This window comes from Microcebus murinus, chromosome 4 (assembly GCF_040939455.1).
Source record: "Microcebus murinus isolate Inina chromosome 4, M.murinus_Inina_mat1.0, whole genome shotgun sequence".
Classification (NCBI taxonomy): domain Eukaryota; kingdom Metazoa; phylum Chordata; class Mammalia; order Primates; family Cheirogaleidae; genus Microcebus; species Microcebus murinus.
In genome coordinates, this window is record NC_134107.1 from 708,822 (window position 1) to 728,916 (window position 20,095).

The 20,095-nt window shown below is 53.4% G+C and overlaps 1 protein-coding gene and 1 long non-coding RNA gene across 3 annotated transcripts; both read right to left on the bottom strand.

The window, feature by feature from the left end:
* Positions 1–9,768: 9,768 nt before the first annotated feature.
* Positions 9,769–13,473, bottom strand: DNAJB1 (DnaJ heat shock protein family (Hsp40) member B1). Its single transcript, XM_012758327.2, has 3 exons — positions 13,159–13,473; positions 11,433–12,013; positions 9,769–11,128 (listed from the first exon to the last, which is right to left on the bottom strand). The coding sequence occupies exons 1-3, from the start codon at positions 13,367–13,369 to the stop codon at positions 10,898–10,900; spliced, it is 1,023 nt and encodes a 340-aa protein (XP_012613781.1). The 5' UTR covers positions 13,370–13,473; the 3' UTR covers positions 9,769–10,897.
* Positions 13,474–16,190: 2,717 nt separating this feature from the next.
* LOC142870556 (uncharacterized) lies at positions 16,191–20,022 on the bottom strand. 2 transcript variants are annotated; one of them, XR_012918873.1, is made up of 3 exons: positions 19,938–20,022; positions 18,709–18,829; positions 16,191–16,961 (listed from the first exon to the last, which is right to left on the bottom strand). It is a non-coding gene; the product is annotated as an uncharacterized LOC142870556 (long non-coding RNA). The 2 variants fall into 2 exon arrangements; XR_012918872.1 differs by lacking the exon at positions 16,191–16,961 and having other exon boundaries at positions 18,591–18,829.
* Positions 20,023–20,095: the final 73 nt, after the last annotated feature.

Below are 20,095 nucleotides of genomic sequence, written 5' to 3' on the forward strand. Positions count from 1 at the left end.
GTGCTGGAGCTTTCTTGAATGACTGGCTCCTTGCAGCCCCCAGGGCTGGCTGCATCGCAGCCTCAGCCGGGACCAACCGAGGCAGGCAGGCGAGAAGCGACAGGGAAGATTGGGCTTTGAGCTTACCCGCTGAGCGCTGCCTGGCTGACCCCACCCTGCTGGCAAACACCGAGATTGCTCTGGCGGGCCAGGCAACAGGCACGGCTATTGTCCCTGCCTTCCTGTTCTGCTGACCCCTGCCACCCGCACTGAGTGACCAGTTGCCTTGGCTGGGCCAGTGCCCTGTGTGGTGCCCACTGCCCTGCTCGCGCCTGGCATCTGAGCTGCCCCCGCACACCCGGAGAGGGCCGGCTGCCGGGCCTTGGAGATGCCATGACGTGAGCTGCAGAGCCCTAAGCCAGAATTCACCTGCCTCTTGTTAACTGATGAGGAAGTGCCCGGAGAGGGGGTGACGGGATTGCCCAAGGGCACAGAGCGCGCTGGGCACCTCCTACCTGATTTGTAGCTCAAGAGGCTTGCCTGAAAACTGAGGTCAGGAGGCCCGGCGGGCGAGGAGCTCAGACTTGAGCTCTGCTCCTCTGCTCCTTTGGGGGGAAAAAAAGTTCTCATTCTGGAATGCCAGCTAGTACACGCAGAAGGAAAGGTCGAGTTGGAAAAATCACCATTTTATTAGCTGGGCATCATGGTGCATGCCTGTAGTCCTGGCTACTCGAGAGACTGAGGCAGGAGGATCCCAGGAGTTTGAGGCTGCAGTGAGCTAAGATGACGCTACTGCACTCTAGCACTCTAGCCAAGGCAACAGAGCAAGACTCCATCGAAAGAAAGAAAGAAAGAAAGAAAGAAAGAAAGAAAGAAAGAAAGAAAGAAAGAAAGAAAGAAAGAGAGAGAGAGAGAGAAAGAAAGAAAGGTTGCTATTTTGCAGCCACCGATGGAATAATTGATTGGAGGCAAGGCTCATCAGTGGGGAAGTGGATATTCACACAGCCTCAAAGAGCTAGCCACTGGCTCAAGGATGCACAGCAGGACTCATGAATTTGGAGCCTTAAAACCCAGCACAGGAGGCATCCCTCTGGGGGATGAGTTCTACTTTTTTCAACTTGGCACCTGACCCTGAGATGTGGGGGACACGGTGGACCAAGGCGGGAGGTAGCCCTGGCCGTGGTGATCCTGGTGCCGGAGGGGTGGCCCTAACTGGGCTGAGTCTTGGGGCCTCAGGTTACAGCCCCAGCTCTAGCAGCTGCCTTTGACTGCTGGCTTTTAGGAGGTCGCAGTGAAACCCGGCAGCAGTGTAAGCCGCACTATTTCCTGGAGGGCCCTTTGCAGCAGCAGAGAGAAAGAAATGGCAGCAGCAGTGACAACAAAGGCGGATGGGTGCTGAGCCCCAGCATGCATCAGCCCTTCTCCGTGAACTCCTGAGTCATGCCTCCCACTCGATTTCTCTGTGAGGATGTCTCGGGGCATCTCAAACCTAAATGACACCCCCAAACCTGCCCTTCACCCTGTCTTCTCCAGCTAGGTGATGGCCATGCTGTCTTTCAGTTGCTTCAGCCCCAAACCTTGGAGTCAGCCCTGATTCCTGCCTTCCTCTCACAGCCCAGCTCGGATGTATCAGCACATCGTATCAGTGCCACTTTCGAAAACACCTCTCCATGCCGGGCACAATGGCTCACACCTGTCCTCCTAGCATTTTGGGAGGCTGAAGCAGGAGGATCACTGGAGCCCAGGAGTTTGAGGCTGCAGTGAGCTATGATGATGCCACTGCACTCCAGCCTGAGCGACACAGCGAGACCCTGTCTCAAATGAATGAACGAATGAATAAATAAATACAGAAAAAAAAGCAAGCATCTTGAGTCCTTCTCCATCACTTCCTCTGCCCCCACCTGCTCCGACCCCATCACGTCGGGCCTGGACCAGCGCTGTCTCCCTGGTCCTCTGGCTCTGCTCTTCCCCGCCACAGCAGCCAGAGGGCGCCAGTGAGCACCCGAGTCAGGTCAGTTCCTTCTCTGCAGAGGAATCCCCACGACCCCCCTGCGACCAGGAAGCCTCCTGTCTTCCAAGAACCTGTCCCTGTGAGTTGCAGCATTTCCTCTGGAGTCTGGCCTGGCCACAGCGGTGTCCAGCATAATATTCCCGGAGATAGTTGGGGCCCCATTAGGCAAATCGCCCGGGTCCCGGCTCTGACTTGCAGGAAAAAGCAAATCCGGCGTGTCCCTCCTGACTCAACCTCTCCCAACTGGCAGCTTCTGTTCCGCTTCAGGCATGCAGGGCCTGGCCTGGCTCATCTCTGGACATACCTCGCCTGGCCTCTCCTGCTGTCTCTGTTCCAGCCACACCCAGCCTTGGGGAGGGCGGGGAGAGGCGCACAGCTGGGTCCACGCCCTCAGCTCCGGTGGCCCATCCCTGAGCCCCGATGAACTCCTGTCCCTTGGCCTGGGTGCCCAAGGCCTGCCAGACCTCTGCCCATGGAAGCTCTTTGCTTATGCGAAGTGCGTTGGTCAGTGTGGTGGGCGGCATTTCCCCCCAAACCCAAACAATGTATCCACATCGCAGAGCCTGTGGCCGTGACCTTAACTTGGAATGAGTGTCTTTGCAGATGGAATTAGCTGAAGGCTCTTGGGGAGAGATCATCCTGGATTAGAGTGGCCCTCAAATCCAACGACATGTGTCCTGTGTCCTTATAAGGGACAGAGCAGGAGAAGAGGCAGAGACAGGCGGAGGCGGAGGGTACGACCGTGGTGGACGCTAAGGACAGCCGGAGCCACCGAGGCCAGGAGAGACCCATGCATGGGTTCTCCCACAAAGGTTCCAGAAGGAACTGACCCTGCCCGGCACCTTGGTTTCAGACTTCCGGCCGCCAGAACTGTGAGGGAATAAACTCTTGCTGTTTTAGGCCATTCGGTTTGTGGTCATTTATTATGGCAGCCCTAGGAAACCGAACCCCCAGGTCTGTGTTTCCTAGGAAACTATGAGTGTCACCAGGCCCCCCCACCCCTGGTGGCCACGTTTGCTGCTCGGTGGATCTCCTGGGCCTGGCACCGGGCTGTCACTCGGGAACTGTACCCAGTGACTAATCCATGCATTGTGAAATAGGACAGGAAGCAGCCTGTTCTCTCGGACCCAGAGCAAATATCCATTTCTCTCTGGCGGGGACTGGAGGAATGGAAGCAGGGGGTCCCTGACCTGGGGGGGGGCCTCCAGGACACCCCAGGGCTGGCTAGGTGGTCTTTCCTCTGCACACTCCCTGACACGAACGGTCAAAGGACAAACGTTGCAGGTCCTCTTGTCTGAGTCACTTTCTCACCTAATCACTCACTTAACAAATGCTCAGAGGCTCAGTTCTGGGATGAGCGTCACCCGGAGCTCCGGTGATGCAAGACATAAAGACATGGTCGGTGGGGACCCCAAGGAAAGTCAGCGTTGCTGTGGAGGGGGACGGTTGGGAATGCTCCCATGAGGTTGTCGCTCCTGACCCCGTGACAAGAGGGAAGGTGTCCACCAGAATAATCACAGATTTGAGAACTCAGAATAAATCAGACACCACTTCCTCTTGGGCCAGAGATGAGCCAGCTGACTGTGAACGTGTTTCTGGGTCTATGGGAGAAAAGACGAGTACATGTTCTTTAAGGCTTGGATTTTTTTTTTTTTTTTTTTTTTTTTTAGACAGAGTCTCACTTTGTTGCCCAGGCTAGAGTGAGTGCCGTGGCGTCAGCCTCGCTCACAGCAACCTCAGACTCCTGGGCTCAAGCGATCCTCCTGCCTCAGCCTCCCGAGTAGCTGGGGCTACAGGCATGCACCACCATGCCCGGCTAATTTTTTCTATATATGTTAGTTGGCCAATTAATCTCTTTCTATTTATAGTAGAGACGGGGTCTCGCTCTTGCTCAGGCTGGTTTTGAACTCCTGACCTCGAGCAATCCGCCCACCTCAGCCTCCCAGAGAGCTAGGATAACAGGCGTGAGCCACGGTGCCCGGCCAAGGCTTGGATTTTAACAGAAAATATAGAAGCTTCTTGTGTGTGTTGTGCTACTTTGAGATGGAAGTTCAGTGCATCGAGATTTCAAGAGACTGATGACATATCTCAGGGACTTGAAGTTATCATACGATAAAATGACACAAACACCCCCTTGCCCCCACCACAAGCACAGGAAAACTAAAACAAAACAAAACAAAACCCAAAATGCTTGCAAGCTCCCACATGACTCAAAGGAAAGGCCAAAGTTTTCTCTGCAGCCCACAGGCCCCGAACTTCTTCATTTTTATTTTTATTTTTTTGAGACAGGGTTTCACTCTGTCACTCAGACTGGAGTGCAGTGGCATCATCATAGCTCATTGCAGCCTCTAACTTCTGGGCTCAAGTGATCCTCCTGCCGGGGCCTCTTGAGTAGCTGGGACTACAGGCACGTGCCGCCATGCCCGGCTAATATTTCTTATTTTTTTTAGAGATGGGATCTTGCTATGTTGCCCAGTCTGGTCTTGAACTCCTGGCCTCAAGCCATCCTCCCGCCTCAGCCTCCCAAAGTGCTAGAATTACAGGTGTGAGCGACTGTGCCTGGCTGGCCCTGTACCATTTGTATTGTCACCTCCCAGACCTTGTCTCCTGTCGTTCTCCTCACTCTGCTCCTGCTCTCTGGGCTGCTGTGTGTTCTAGAGTGCCGTGGTGTCAGACTAGCTCACAGCAACCTCAAACTCCTGGGCTCAAGTGATCCTCCTGCCTCAGCCTCCCAAGTAGCTGGGACTACAGGCATGCGCCACCATGCCCGGCTCATTTTTTCTATATATATTAGTTGGCCAATTGATTTCTTTCTATTTATAGTAGAGACGGGGTCTCCCTTTTGCTGAGGCTGGTTTCGAACTCCTGACCTCGAGCAATCCGCCTGCCTCGGCCTCCCAGAGTGTTAGGATTACAGGCGTGAGCCAAGCTGTGTGTTCTTTAAACAACTCAGGCATGCTCCTGCCTCAGGGCCTTTGCACAGGCTGTTCCCTCTGCCTGGATCACTCTTCCCCTTGGTATTCACACAGCTTCCTTATAGTCTTTGCTTAAATGTCGCCATTCTCAGCAAGGCATTCAAATTGTACCCGACACTCTCTACACACAAGGTTTGTATTTCTCCATTCCAGCCGTCCCTCGGTATCTGTGGGGAACTGGTCCCAGGACCCTGCAGATACCCAAATCTGTGGACGCAGGGTCCCTTCTATAAGCCATATTTGCACGTAACCTACTCACGTCTTCCCATGCACTTCAACTCCTCCCTCCATTACTTACGATGCTTAACACAATGTAAATGCTGTGCAGTCGTTACACTGTATTTTAAATTTTGTATTTTTTTTGGTTGCATTGTTATTTCTTTTAGAATTATTTTTGATCCACGATTGGTCGAATGGGAGGACGCAGACCGTGTGGATGAAGAGGGCCAACTGAACGCTTGTCCTCTCAAGCTTATTAGATATTTTGTTTATTTATTCTTATTTTCTTTCTCCTCCCACTTAACCATCAGCTCCACAGGGACACGACTTCTTTGCCAGCTGTGTTCGCCGCTGTCTTCCCAGCAGCACAACAAGGCTAGCACACAGTAGGCACCTGGTAAAGGGTCACTGAACCGACCAGTGCTAATTACGTGGTGGGCACCGTGTTCTTGCAAGAAATAATGAGAATGGGCAATATGTAGGGAGACCTGGGCAGGTCTGCTGAGCGCTCTCGAGCTGTTTGCTACTGTGCGCTGCAGCTCGCTGGGTTCAGGGCTGCAGGAAGTGCCTCTCAGGGATCGGCTGTCTGAGTTCTGGCTCTTGGTGGGTGAGCAGGGACAGGCTGTTATGTGTGATCGGCTCTGTTACGTATGGAAGGAAACTGAGGCTCTGAAAGGTTCTGTCATTTGTTTGAGGAATGCAGTGAGCAGAACTTGGACTTGCCACCAGAAACTGAGTGTTTTTTTTCTTTTTTTGAGACAGAGTCTCACTTTGTTGCCCAGGCTAGAGTGAGTGCCGTGGCATCAGCCTAGCTCACAGCAACCTCAAACTCCTGGGCTCAAGCGATCCTCCTGCCTCAGCCTCCTCTGTAGCTGGGACCACAGGCATGCGCCACCATGCCCGGCTAATTTTTTGTATATATATTTTTAGTTGGCCAATTAATTTCTTTCTATTTATAGTAGAGACGGGGTTTCGCTCTTGCCCAGGCTGGTTTCGAACTCCTGACCTCGAGCAATCCACCCACCTCGGCCTCCCAGAGTGCTAGGTGGGTTTTTGGTTTTTTTTTTTATTATTTTTAGAGACTGGGTCTTGTTCTGTCGCCTAGGCTGGAGTGCAATGGTGTGATCATAGCTCACGGTAATCTCAAACTCCAGGGCTCAAGTGATCCTCCTCTCAGCCTCCCAAGGGCCTGGGACTACATATTGCACACCACCACCCCTGGCTGATCTTTTGTAGAGATGGGGTCTCACTATGTTGCCCAGGCTGGTCATGAACAACTGGCCTCAAGCGATCCTCCCGCCTTGGCCTCCCATAGTGCTGGGATTATAGACGCGAGCCACTGTGCCCGGCCAAGGAGCTGGGTTCTTAACCCCTGTGTTCTTTTGTTTCCTGGATGCATTATCTCACCAACACCTCTATGAAATCTACACTTTCATTTCATAAAAAATTTTTTTTCCTGAGACTTGTCCAAGATGCGCTTTCACTTCAAACGAGGCCACTAAGACTCAGAGAGGTGAAGTCACTTGCCCAACGACACACAGGAGCAGAATGAAGCTGGGATTCGAACCCAGGGCTCCCTGTTCTGGAGCCTGATGCTGTTCTGCTTCTGTTGCAAGAGCAGGTGATCGAGCGGAGGGATGGGAGTGCACCTGCTCCAGCTATGGCTTCCTCCGCGGGGCCAGGGCCAGGGCTTGGGCTGAGGTTCTCAGCGGCTCACCTGGAGCTCAGCAAACAGCAGTGACCCCAAAGACCCCAGACTCATCTCAGTCTTTGGGATTACAAGCTGTGGGCTAAGACGTCGTCACACAAGGGTGCAGTGACGATCACAAAAACTGGCACACAGTGCTTGTTCTACGCCAGTACCTCTCTGTTGTGTGCGAGTATGGGTGCACACGTGCCCCGAACACCCTGCAAACCTAGGAGAGAGGTACTATTCTTATGCCCCTTTCATGTTTAAAAAGACTGAGGCACAGAGAGGTTGGGTCACTTGCTCAAGGTCACACAGCTAGAAGGTGTGGTTGAACTGGGACTCAAACCTGAAAGCAGGAAATGAGGGGAGCCAGGGGCCACCAAACAAAGAACCGATCTGCACACCCACCTGGGCAGGCCTGCGGGAACTAAAGGGGTGGGTTGATGGGAATGAGGAAGCTCCCTATTTTCATGGTATGTGAGAGAAAAAAAATAAGCAGAGTGTATGGCCTGCGCCATTTGTGTGAAAAAGAGAAGAATGTGTCCCGCGCAGCGTCTCAGGAGAGGCACAGTTCGGGGGCGTGGAAGTGGATGGCAGGGTGGGAGGGAGGATCTCCACTCTGTGTACCCTTTCCAGTTTTGTATTGTGAGTACACAGTCAAAAAATAAAACTGAAAATTTTGAAATTATGCTTATGGTTATATAAGCACAGACTCACTCTCTTGGAGGAAGCACAAAAAATGTTAAAAAAAAAAAAGGAGAAAAAGTGTATGATGTCACCGCTTGCCTATCCTGGCGTAGTGGGAAGGGGAACTTCAGGCCAAGGGGAAGAAAGGATGGGGGCCACAGGCCGAATGTACATCCCAGCACTCTGGGAGGCCAAAGCTGGAGGATCACTTGAGGCCAGGAATTCAAGACCAGCCTGGACAACACAGTGAGACCCCACCTGTACAAAAAAATTTAAAAATTAGCTGGGTGTGCTGGTGGGCACCTGTAGTCCCAACGACAGGGGATGCTGAGGTGGGAGGATGGCTTGAGCCCAGGAGTTGGAGGCTGCAGTGAGCTATGATGACGCCACTGCACTCCAGCTTGGGCAACAAGGCAAGATCCTGTCTCTAAAAAAAAAAAAAAAGGCTGGGTGCAGTGGCTCACGCCTGTAATCCTAGCACTCTGGGAGGCTGAGGTGGGTGGATTGCTCGAGGGCAGGAGTTCGAAACCAGCCTGAGCAAGAGCGAGACCCCGTCTCTACTATAAATAGAAAGAAATTCATTGGCCAACTAATACATATAGAAAAAATGAGCCGGGCATGGTGGTGCATGCCTGTAGTCCCAGCTACTTGGGAGGCTGAGGCAGGAGGATCGCTTGGGCCCAGGAGTTTGAGGTTGCTGTGAGCGAGGCTGACGCCACGGCACTCACTCTAGCCTGGGCAACAAAGTGAGACTCTGTCTCAAAAAAAAAAAGGACATTTGCATGTTGTCCTGTTTAAATAATATAAAAATGAGGCACGCTGCTGGCGTGGCGGGTTAGGATGCAGGGGAGTCAGAGAATACGGCGACTCACGTACTGACGCGGAAGGCGCTCCGAGACACTCAGGCAACGCGGGAAAGTAAAAGAAACCCATGGAAGGAAAGCCCAAGGAGCAGGGAGGCGAGGTTTGTGGACGTCCAGAACGGGGCCAGGTGGCGGCCCCGAGCGCGCACAGCCACACAGAGAAGCAAGTACACCTGAGGGAAGGTTGCTTGGCCATGTCGTTTGTGGAAGTTTCCAGAACCGTATGTACGCCGAGGCTCCGTGCCCTTCTGTTTGTGGGACTTGAGGATGAAGTTCCCAGGAAGCTGCTCCATAATGGAGACCTGGGGGTGGCCATGGCTGCCCTGGGGACCCGTGACCCCAGCTGCGGTCAGGGCCAGGAAATGTCATCTTTCGGTACGATCCCTTTTGGCCCCCATGTTCCGGGGGCCACCTCTTCACTAGCATGGCACCTCCTGGCTTCCTGTGGCTGCTCTTCCAAGTGACCCATAGTTTATACTTGGCGAAAAGCCCTCCAGACTGCGCTGTCCAAAAGGTGCCACTAGCCACACGCATGTGTGGCTGCAGAAATGCAGTGGGAGTGTTGAAGAACTGATGTTTTTATTTTATTGAATTTTTTTTATGAGTTTACATTTTAAAGAAAGATATAAAAGAACATTCTGGTTATTGTGGAAAGTTCCTTTGGACAGGGCTCCCCCTAGACTGTTTCCAGTGGTTAAATTGTTTCACAGTGGGAAAAGAAAGCAACTCTTAGGCTGACTTTGTGTGGTGTTAACTGCTCACTTTGAAACATTCTGTAGTAAAGTAGCAGTAAATCGTTACATCGTTTGAAGCCTGTGTAATTACTTACCTTATAATGAAACCAGTTCCTTAAAAAAAGGTAGAAAATAAAAGCAGCTTCGGTGGCCTGTGAGTAACACGAGGAAATGGGTCTTGTTCAGGGTGGAGCCGGCCCTGGACTGGCTTCTAGGCAGCTGCAGTTCTAGTTCTGGTTTGGCCAGGCCCCCCGGCCCCCCAGCATATTCTAGCAGCAAAGCACTGACCTGGAATGATGAAGGCAGACCCTGCCCCTCCCCTGGGTCCCAGTGCCCAGCTCCCCTGAGGCAGTTGGGAACCCTGCAAGACAGGAAGGGGAAGCACAAGCCAGCTCCTGCCCCCGTCCAACTCTAGCCCCAACCTTCACCAAAAAAGAGCTCTGAATCCACCGCACCAACGCTGGGTTTTCTAACCCACACAGGGCCAGGGAGACTCGTCTTCCCCTTCCAGCCCTCCCTCCCACCGTGACCACCTCTGGAGGGTTCCCAGGGCCCCGCCCCTTCCCCAGGAACAGCAGAGCCCTCAAACAGAGTCGCAGGACCGCTCCCCTGAGGTTTAGCATCAGTCTTTAATGCTGTCACACTGCATATTGACAAGTCACACACTTTGGTCTCATTGGCAGTGGCAACTTACAATGAATCTAAAGGTCTGAGCACCAGACTAGCCTCCAGGGAACAGACATTTGTTCCAACTCTGCCCCCCAAGGTTTCTTCTGAATTCCACCATGGCCCTAATACACAGAGCAGCGGCTGCGTGGACTGGTTTCATCTGAGTGCACACTAATTTTACACGGAATTATAAAAACATATTTACAGACGTTCCACAGTGCTCCTGTAATCAGAAGCAAAGACCCTTTTATCAAAAGGGATTATATCTAGGGCTGTGCAAAATTCAAAAGGATCAGATCCCTTTGAAGAAGTCCAGAGTCCATGAGACAAAAAATTTACCCGGGCCACCATAAGCCACAGGCGTGCCAAAAGATTGCCTTACAGAAAAGGAAAGAGTGCGACACATAAGTGAGCACATTCGGTTGCACCGGAGCCGGAGGGCAGGAGGTCCCCCGCTTTAGCCAAGCTCCCGGGCCCCCGAGGGAGAGGGGGCTGCGGGCGCGCTGGAGACCTGGAGACGGCTCCCTTGGTCCTGCTGGAACAAGAGGTATTGCTTGCGGGCGCCGGCCAGGCCGTTCTGCAGAAGGAAGTTTAGGTTCTCAATTTGAGATGGCCAAAGAGAAGAGGATTCTTCAAGGGAAGAGCAAGACGTGGGAGTCAAATACAGAACAAAACACAAACTGATCACACAACAGAAACCAAGTGTGTACAAGGGTCTGGCAACCAAGACAGCAGGTCGACGCCACTACACAGGGAGGGACCCAGTCCAGCTGCTGGTCTGCCTCTCGCCCCTGGGTGGGGACTGGAGAAGAAGGGCTGTAGGACCCAGTGGGGCAGACTGGAATGCCTTTTCCGACTGGTCCCACTGTCTGCCGCCCTATTGCTCGAAAAACCACTTAAGTCTAGTGCACGACTTTGAAAGATTGTAATATATTCTCTGGAAAACATTCAGCAGTACGAAAGCCCTCCCTGGGCCCTCCCGCCCTCTCATGGTTCGCAACTGGTAGAACGGTCCGGAAATCCTTGAGCGCTGGAAAGGTCCCTGGTCAGTCTTTAGGCAATGCAGGCAGCTATATCGGGAGGACCTGCTCAAGTACGGTTCTTGATGTCTGGGGAATCCTTTCCGGGAAGATCACTTCAAACTCAATGATGAGGTCCCCACGTTTCTCAGGAGTTTTGGGGAGGGGGAGGCCTTCTCCAGGAACTTTTCGCCGCATGCCGGGCCTGATGACATCTTTGAATACGACGGGTATGGTCTTGCCCTCCAGAGTAGGGACGTTCACTGTGCAGCCACACAGAGCCTTGGAAAGCAAAGGGACAGCATTAGACGGAGAGCAGCATTGGGTGAAAGACAGCTTAGGAAGCTCAACTCTCGCCCGGACTGTGGGTGTAGGGGTAAGATCCATTAGGCCTCTGAAACTAAGACCCTGCCCCCAACTCTGCTCACGTCGCCAGCATGGAAGCTCTGGAAGGAGCGCCCTGGTCAGTGCCATTTGCTGCGATGCCCAGATCTAGGGTGCGCTACGTGCTCAGAGCATTTGAGCAAACACTGGGCTGCGGCGAGCAGCAGCTGTCCCCCCCAGACGCCACACCCCCAGCCCTTACCTCCCGCAGGCTGACTCTGGCAGGATAGATGACATCAGAACCATCTCTCTTGAAGATGTTGTGTGGCTTGTCCTTTAGAACAAAGACGATGTCAGCTGGAATGTTGTTGGAGGTCTGGTCTCCTTCCTTGGGGAAGGTGATCTTGGTCCCTTCTTTCCACCCCTTCTTCACTTCGATGGTCAAGATTTTGTCTTCGTTTCGAATGCTCTTTCCATCGGGGTTCAGCCGCTTATGGGAGATTTTCATTTTCTTGGTACAGCCGTTGTAGATCTCTTCAAGGGAGACCCTAAGGTCGTGGGTGACGGGGGGATCTTGCTTCCTTCTGGCGGGTTCTTGGGCAGGGCGGGAGCGTCCAAAGTTCATGCTGGGGAAGCCACCCATACCCATGGGGAAGCCAGAGAACGGGTCATCAATGTCCATGCCTTCCTCTCCATTCCGCTGCCCAAAAAAGGTGTCAAAGGGATTTCTGCCACCGAAGAGCTCAGCAAACATGGCATGAGGGTCTCCATGGAACGTGTAGCTGAAAGAGGTACCATTAGTACCACCGCTGCTACCGCCACTGGGGCCACCACCCTTCAGGCCTGAAAAGCAAAATTGGAAGCTGTCAGGTAGTTAGCCAGGAGCTTCTATCTCTAACAGCTTCCTTTAAGGGAATACAACTTGGAAACCACGGGGAAGGAACTTTCTTTAGCCTGTCAGGAAAGAGCAAAGAACCCCGAGCTTAACCTCCCACTGCAGCCGCAGAGCCCCGTGGGCACTTCAGCCTGGCACGACAGTGGCAAAGGGCTCAAGCTCTGAGGCGGCCACCTCTAGGTGCTACCCAGGCCCTGCCACTCCTCAACTGATCTACCCTCCTCCTAATAGTACCAGGCTTGAGAAAGGCACACTAAGAGAGTTGGCTAAGAAAGGTGCAATCCAGGGTCAGCTTTCCGTACGCGTTTACTCTAAATACTCTAGGGCGAGTGACGTGACGTGTGAGGACAGCAGAAATAAACGAAGGTAGAAAACAACCAGATGGAGAATTTCCAACTCCTCACACCCTAGCATTCACTGTCACCATCCTTACACCAAAAGTCAGCTCGTTTCTTAAGATCAGGCCCAGAAGCCAGTCTGAGTCACCAACGGGCAACTGGACAAGAGAGCCTCGCGTCCTTTCCTCGGGGAGGGCCGCCCTGGCGGGGCGGGGTGGGCGGGCGCGCCGCCCCTGCACCTGGAAGGCGGCGGCCGGGGCCTCCTGCGCGCCCGGCCCGGGGCCAGGCCGCCGCCGCCCGGGGGTTAGCTCGCCGCAGCCTCCAGGGCGCGCGCGAGGCCCGGCCCCGCCGCAGCCTCCCGCACTCCCGCAGGCGGGGCCCGAGCCGCGCCCTGCAGCCCCCGGCGGCCGAGCCCAGGTGAGCCCGCGGCCGTCGGCGCTCGGCCCGGCCGGCCCCGCGCCCCTCCGCCCGCACCGCACCCGGGCCGCTCCCGGACGTGGGAGGAGGCGCCTGGGAGGGGCAGCCCCAGACGTGCTAGAAGCTTCTGGGCGAGCTGCGCGGCCCGGGCTCCTCCCCTCATCGCGCTGCCGCCAATCCGAGCGCGGAGGCCGGCGCGGCGGAGCCCGGGGCCGCTCGACCCCCAGGCCCGGGAAGGCCGCCCGGGTGGGGCCGGCGTCGCGCCGCCGGCGTGCCTCGGTTTCCCCGCCTGTCAAACGGCGGGGCGCGCCCCCGGCCCCGCGCGCGCGCGCACGCACCCTCCTCTCCGTAGCGGTCGAAGATCTCGCGCTTGCGCGGGTCGCTGAGCACGTCGTAGGCCTCGGCGATCTCCTTGAACTTCTCCTCGGCGCCGGGCTCCTTGTTCTTGTCCGGGTGGTAGCGCAGCGCCTGGCGGCGGTAGGCCCGCTTGATCTCCTCGTCCGACGCGCCGCGGGCCAGGCCCAGGATCTGGTAGTAGTCTTTGCCCATGGCCCCCGCCTGCGGCCCGCCGCGCAGCTGTCGCCGACCTCCGGCTCCGCCGCCGCCCCGTCCCGGACTCTATATAGCCGTCCGGCGGAAGCTTCCAGAGCCCGCCAGCCCCCTCCAGAAGCTTCCGCCCCGCCCCCGGCGCCGGGCCGGCCAATCCCCGCCGCCCAGTCCGCGACGTGCGACATCCGGGGCGGGGCCGCGCGGCCAACGGCCGCCCGCGCGGGGCCACGCCCCTTCCCGCCCTGCCCTCGGCAACGCCTCCTCTCGGCGCGCGTACTGGCCTGAGGAGGCCCCACCCACCCTCCGGAGCGAGCCAATCGCGCCATCCTCTCACTACCTCCGATGACCCGGCCTGCCGCGCGCTCCGCCCCCTGCCCGGAACGCGCCGCTCCGGGCAGGGGGCGGGGCTTGGGACGGCTCCGCCCCTTCCCCAGGTGACAACAAACCTGCCAGTCACATTGTCAGGGTCTGGTGGTGGTGGTCTAGCCGGGTGACTGCCGGCAAGCCGCTAACCTCTGTCTGTCCCCGGTGCCCCCTTCTAGAATATGGAAATGGACCTGCCCTCTTCCCCCGGCAGTGGGGAGAATGCCATGCACTGCCAAGCTCACGCCCGCGGGAGGTCTTCCCGGACCCAGCCCTCGGCCTTTCACTTCATGGCCTTCTCAAGAGCACCAGCCACCAAATCTGGAATTATCTTGTTCCTTGGCTTTCACGCTAAATGTCACCTCCCTCCCAGTCTGGGGTCGCCACCTCAGCAGGGCCCGTGTCGCCCTGTGTGCGCTGGGTCTCCAGTGCCTGGAACCATGTCTGCACGCTGTCGCAGTGGACGCTTCATAAACACCCCCTGCTCGCTGGGGCTTCTCCTTCTCTCCCAACTACCTTTATGGGGGGGACGTGGGTGTGTCACGCACCTCTCAGGACCTCTGTTTCCTCATCTGTGGGTGACATGATCCCATTTGGCTCTGAAAGCCTGGAGTGCCTGTGGTCAAAGACACAGCTGATGGGAAAAGGAGTCCCAGAAAGGGGTTCCACTTGGGAAGGGCCTAGGGACGGGAGGGAGGTTCCTGGAGGAACCGCCTGGGACGTCAGACAGCTGGGTTTCATTCCTGGTTCCAGCATGTCTTGGGCTGCTTGACCTTGTGTTGGTTACTTAACCATCCTGAGGCCTCAGCTTCCTTATCTGTACAATGGAGCTGGCAGTTGCACCTGCATCCTAAGGGGTTTGGAGTTTACTCATGAAGTTTGCATGAGTCAACATCTGTGAGGTGCCCAGGACGGGCCTGACACAAGGGAAGCGTTGTCAAAAGGGGGTGACTAAGAGTTTTGTTTAGTGGTGGGCTGCTCAGCCACCGCCTCCCTTCCTGGCAGCATCACAGGTAAAAGTTGCCAGTGGCTCCTGCCCTTGGGCAGGTGGGGACTCCTGAGAAAAAAGACCATGGCCTTCCCCTGGCTCCCCCTGCCCACTGGCTGACCCGGAAGCAACCAGCAAGGACCCCGGACTAGGACACACACTGGATCAGTCTGGGGTCGGCTGCCCACTGGCACAGCACAGCAACCAATCATGGGGGAGAGAACGTGCCAGTTAAAAACTTACATAAATAACTAGCGGGAGAGCGTCATCATTATGGGGAAAACCCCAGAGCTTGTGGACTTCCTCACACTTACACCATAGTATTCTATAATATAAATTTAATTTAGAATTATAGATATGGCAGCCTCCAAACACCTTAACATGGCTCTGGGTGGGCCTTTCTGGCTGTAGTAATGTTTCTCATCACACTGGTGGACAACATCTTGCCAAAAACACTAGGCAAGGGATGTCCTTGTGTTTGGGGGCAACCCTATGGCTGGGAACTTCCCTGTCCCTGAGTGAGCCTGGGTCATGTTCAGGAATCTCTTTTTTTTTTTTGAGATGGGGATGTCAGTATGTTGGCTAGGCTGGTCTCAAATTTCTGGGCTGAAGCAATCTTCGTGCCTTAGCCTCCTGAGTACAGGTGCACGAGCCACCATGTCCTACTCACGTTCAAGAAGTTTTATTTTTTTATTTTATTTTATTTTATTTTTTTTTTTGAGACAGAGTCTCGCTTATTGCCCAGGCTAGAGTGAGTGCCGTGGCGTCAGCCTAGCTCACAGCAACCTCAAACTCCTGGGCTCGAGTGATCCTTCTGCCTCAGCCTCCCAAGTAGCTGGGACTACAGGCATGCGCCACCATGCCTGGCTAATTTTTTTTATATATATATCAGTTGGCCAATTAATTTCTTTCTATTTATAGTAGAGACGGGGTCTCGCTCTTGCTCAGGCTGGTTTTGAACTCCTGACCTTGAGCAATCCGCCCGCCTCGGCCTCCCAAGAGCTAGGATTACAGGCGTGAGCCACAGCGCCCGGCCAAGAAGTTTTAATTATTTAAACAACAAAACAAAGTAACCCCATAACTCTCCTTATGGATATGGTACTTGGACCTGGACTGTCACTGGGCACTTCAGAATATTACTAGAAAAGTAGCCTCTAGAGAAACCTCAGCAGATCACGCTGACATTCAACTTGGAGAAGCTGTGATGGTTAGTCTTTTGCGTCAGCTTGGCTAAGCTCTAGAAACTACTTATTCAATTAAACACTAACCTAGGTGTAGCCGTGAAGGCAGTTTGTGGATGTGGTTAGGTTAACATCGACATATAATTACTTGACTTTAAGTACAGGACGTGACCCTCAATAATGTGAGTGAGCCTCATCCAGTCAGTCCAGAGGCCTTAAAAGCAAACCCTGAGGTTTGCCTGCAGAAGAAGCATCATTCCCTGCCCAGGGTTACAGTAGTCCACCCCTACAACCCTACAACCATGTAAGTCAATTCCTCAAATTAAATCTCTTAACACACACACGCGCACACCCTACTTGTTCTGTTTCTTTAGTAAAACCCTGGCTGACACAGGAACCAAGCACGTGAGTCTGGGGTCCGTTGCTTTAGTTCAAATCCTGGACCCACTATTTACACTTTTTCTGCCTGTGTGATCTCTCTGAGCGATAGGTCTGTCCTCCATGAAATGGGGAGAAGAGTAGATTTTACCTCCTTGTGTTGCTGTGTGGATGCAATTGAGAAGGGGCCAGGAAATGACATATGACATTATAATAACATCTCACAGGGACAGGGCCAAGCCTGTTCCAAGTGCTCGATGAATATTAACTCCTATAATTGTCACGACAACCCTATGAAGTTAGACTATCATTATCCCCGTTTTACAGGTGGGGAAACTGAAGCTCTGAGAGGTCATGTGACCTTCCCAAGGTCACCCAGCGAGTAAACTGCTGAAGTGTTTAGCACACTGAGTGCTAGTGACTCAGATGATCATAAAACCTTAATTTCCAAAAAAATTGCATTACCACTCTCTTCAGCTCTTCGAAAAGACCTTGAAAAGCACAACAGCCTTATGACCCAGCAATCCCACTCTTGGTGGAACACCCATGTGAAATAAAAACTTGTTTATATGTAAAAATCCAAGAGCGAATATTTACTGAGGCTTTATTAATAATTACCAACGGCCAAACTGAAACGTCCTTCAATAGATGAATGTAGAAACAAACGTGATCCCATTTGGTTCTGAAAACACACGATGGAATACTATTCAGCCATAAAAGGAATGAGCCATGGATATAAGAAACAATGCACATGAACCTCAAATGCATTATGTTAGCAAAAGAAGCCAGAGAGACTGTGTGATTCCATTTTACATGACCTTCTGGAAAAGGCAAAAGTATCGGGACAAAAAGCAGCTCATTGGTTGCCAGGGCCTGGCTGGGATCCGCTGTAAATGGGGTATAGGAGAATTTGGGGAGATGATGGAAATGTTCTGTATCCTGACTGCAGTGGTAGTTATGTGAGTGTATGTGTTCCAACTGCAAACGAAAATGGGTGATATGCAAATGATACCTCCATTAAAAATGCAAAGAAAGAAAACAACCCGGACAACCCATGCAAGACAGGCCAGAGGTTGGGAAACCTCTCTCCAGAACTCCTGACTTAGCAGAAAGTTGCCAACCAGCCTCTGCGTGTCTAGTCTCGGATTCCCCTCCCCTCACGCCGCTCTGAACCAGCTCAATCACACACCCAAAAACCAGCCAAGCCAGGTTCTAGGAAAAACTAAGATCCTACCTTATCCGCACATGGGAAATACAAAAGGAGGTTGTGAGACAAGACACTACCAAACACATCAGATCTTTGCCATCCGAGTGACCTCAGGTTCCCCCAAACCCGAGGTCCCGGGAGGCCCGGATCATCCCTTGAAGCTGCCATTGCTCAAGACCTCTCTTGTGGCTTGCCCCTTGGAAACTGCTAAAGGAGCTAAAGGAGCTCGTTAATATCGGCTCAGCAAACACCAAATAGATCCACCAGTTGCCATTGTGAATCAGCCACTGTGCTGGGGATATAAGGACACAAGCAGGATCTAGCTGTCCCTACAGACAGGCACCGTCAGGGGGCCACGTACAGTGTTGTCAGTAGTTTAAACAAAGAGGCCAGTCTTCATTCTGAGGGTGGCTTTGATTTCTGCTGACAGCCTGGTTACTGGAGGCCTGATGAGGCAAACCAGGGGTTCCTCGCGCCTGCAGCACCCATCGGAAACAAAGGAGAATTCCACTCTGGAGTGAGGTTGGGCCTTGCCTTTCTATGAGCTTCTTGTGGGTAAGGAGAGGGTGGAAATTATTTGTATGCCCCAGTTGGCACATGGCATAGTAGTAGCGCAACGATGATTTGGTGCCTGCTGAGTGAGTGTGGGGCTCATAAAAGCAGTCTCAAAAGGGAATTTCCAGAATGTTCTGAGGTTGTGGGAATATGTGTGGAATCTCTTCAAAATGACGACTATTGGGACGCCATAATGCCCTATCTGGCTGGAACCCAGTGAACAGGAGACTCACCTACTCAGATCACATCAGAAAAGTTAGAAATCAACAGAAGTGGCAAAGTGGCAAAACGTGGCTGGATTTTAAGGGTTCAACTCTGCCCCCTAGGCTCCTCACAATTAGACCTTGACCCTATTTCAGCTTGGCAGGATTTTAATTGGTGGCCTCTGAAGAAATACTCTCCCCTATCCACAAGAAGGGCAGGTATGACAGGACAAAAGGGCCTCGAAACAGCAGACAGAGAAAAGATCTTTGCTTTTGAAAGCACAGTTATAAAACACCTCAATGTTTTCACCTATTTCCCCCCAGACAGTCCCAGTGACAAAGATAATGAGTTTCTCAAGACCACAGCCTTGGCTTCCTTTACTCAGAGACAGGGATCTCCAAAGGGTACAGAAGTTTCCAGAACTGAAGGTAGATGACTAAGTTCTGAGCACTGACTCACTCACCCTTGCCTCAACCTGTTCCCCTGTGAATCAGCCATCTACCTTTAAGGACTTCTCATGGTGTTCCTGATGCCAGACTTCTGAATTCCGGAGGGTTTAACAGTTGAAGTGTCAGGGGAAGGATCTGGAAACAAGAGAAAGGACAGGAGGTGAAGAGGTGTGTCAAGTCCTGTCCAAAGCCTTGAGTGTTTGTGTGCATGAGTCCATCTGTGTGTGTGCACGTGTCAACGGTCTCCCCTGCCAGCTTATGACAGAATAATCAGGGGAATCTAAATATGCCATGACCCAGACCAGCACAGTCCTATAGAATTAGAGTGGGAGGGACAACTGCCAGCCACAAATGCAGCCCCTTGCCTGTGATATATTTTTTTTTTTTTGCCTGTGATATTAAATGTCTTAACAAGCACGTTAAAAAAGTAAAAAAGAGGCCTGTCTCTGTGACTCAGGCCTGTGATCCCAGCACTCTGGGAGACTGAGGCAGGTGGATTGCTTGAGGCCAGGAATTGGAGATCAGCCTGAGCAAGAGCTAGATCCTGTCACTACCAAAAAAATAAAATAAAATAAAATAATCGTGCATAGTGGCATGCCTGTAGTCCCAGTTACTTTGGAGGCCAAGGCTAGCGAATCTCTTGAGCCCAGGAGTTGGAGGTTGCAGCGAGTTACAAAAGCCTGGGCAACAAAGCAAAATCCTGTCTCAAACAAAACAAACAAACAAAAAAAGTAAAAAGGAAGATGGAACTTAATTTCGATAATGTATTTTAATCCAATATATCCAAAATACTATCATTTCAACGTGTGATCGACATAAAAGTCACTAATAATTCTTTGAAATTGGTGTGGTTTATACTTAACAGCACACTTGAATTTGGACCAGCCACATTTCAAGGGTTCACACGCCACATGTCACCAGCAGTGACCACACTGGACAACGGCAAGCAGAGATAAATGTGGGCCCCCTGCCCACTGAGCCGAGCAAGGTGGGGCGGGGCTGTCATTAAAAAGACCCCCGCTGAATGGGGCAGAGAAGACACCCCCAGAATGGGGCTGGGCTCAGGTTGCAGGTTGGGGGGGGTCCCAAAGAGCTTTTCGCCACTCCATTTCCCCTTTCCTTCCCTCCCACTCGCGACAACGGAGTTCCCTTGCCCTAGCGCCTCGCCATCCAGGCTCCCCAGCCCGCACCCCCAGCCCCTGGTCCCCTCCTGCTGCTCCCGGGGTACCCCTGGGCCGCCCACCTCGGAATTCAGCCAGTCGCGCCGCCCGCCATGTGGACGCTGCCCTCCCTGTCACTCAACTTGTTGCTCCCGCCCCCCGCCTTCCCGTAACCGCCGCTTACCTCGGTTTCCACAGCGACGCCACCAGGGGGCGGGGTAAGGGGCCGCGCGGCGCCGAG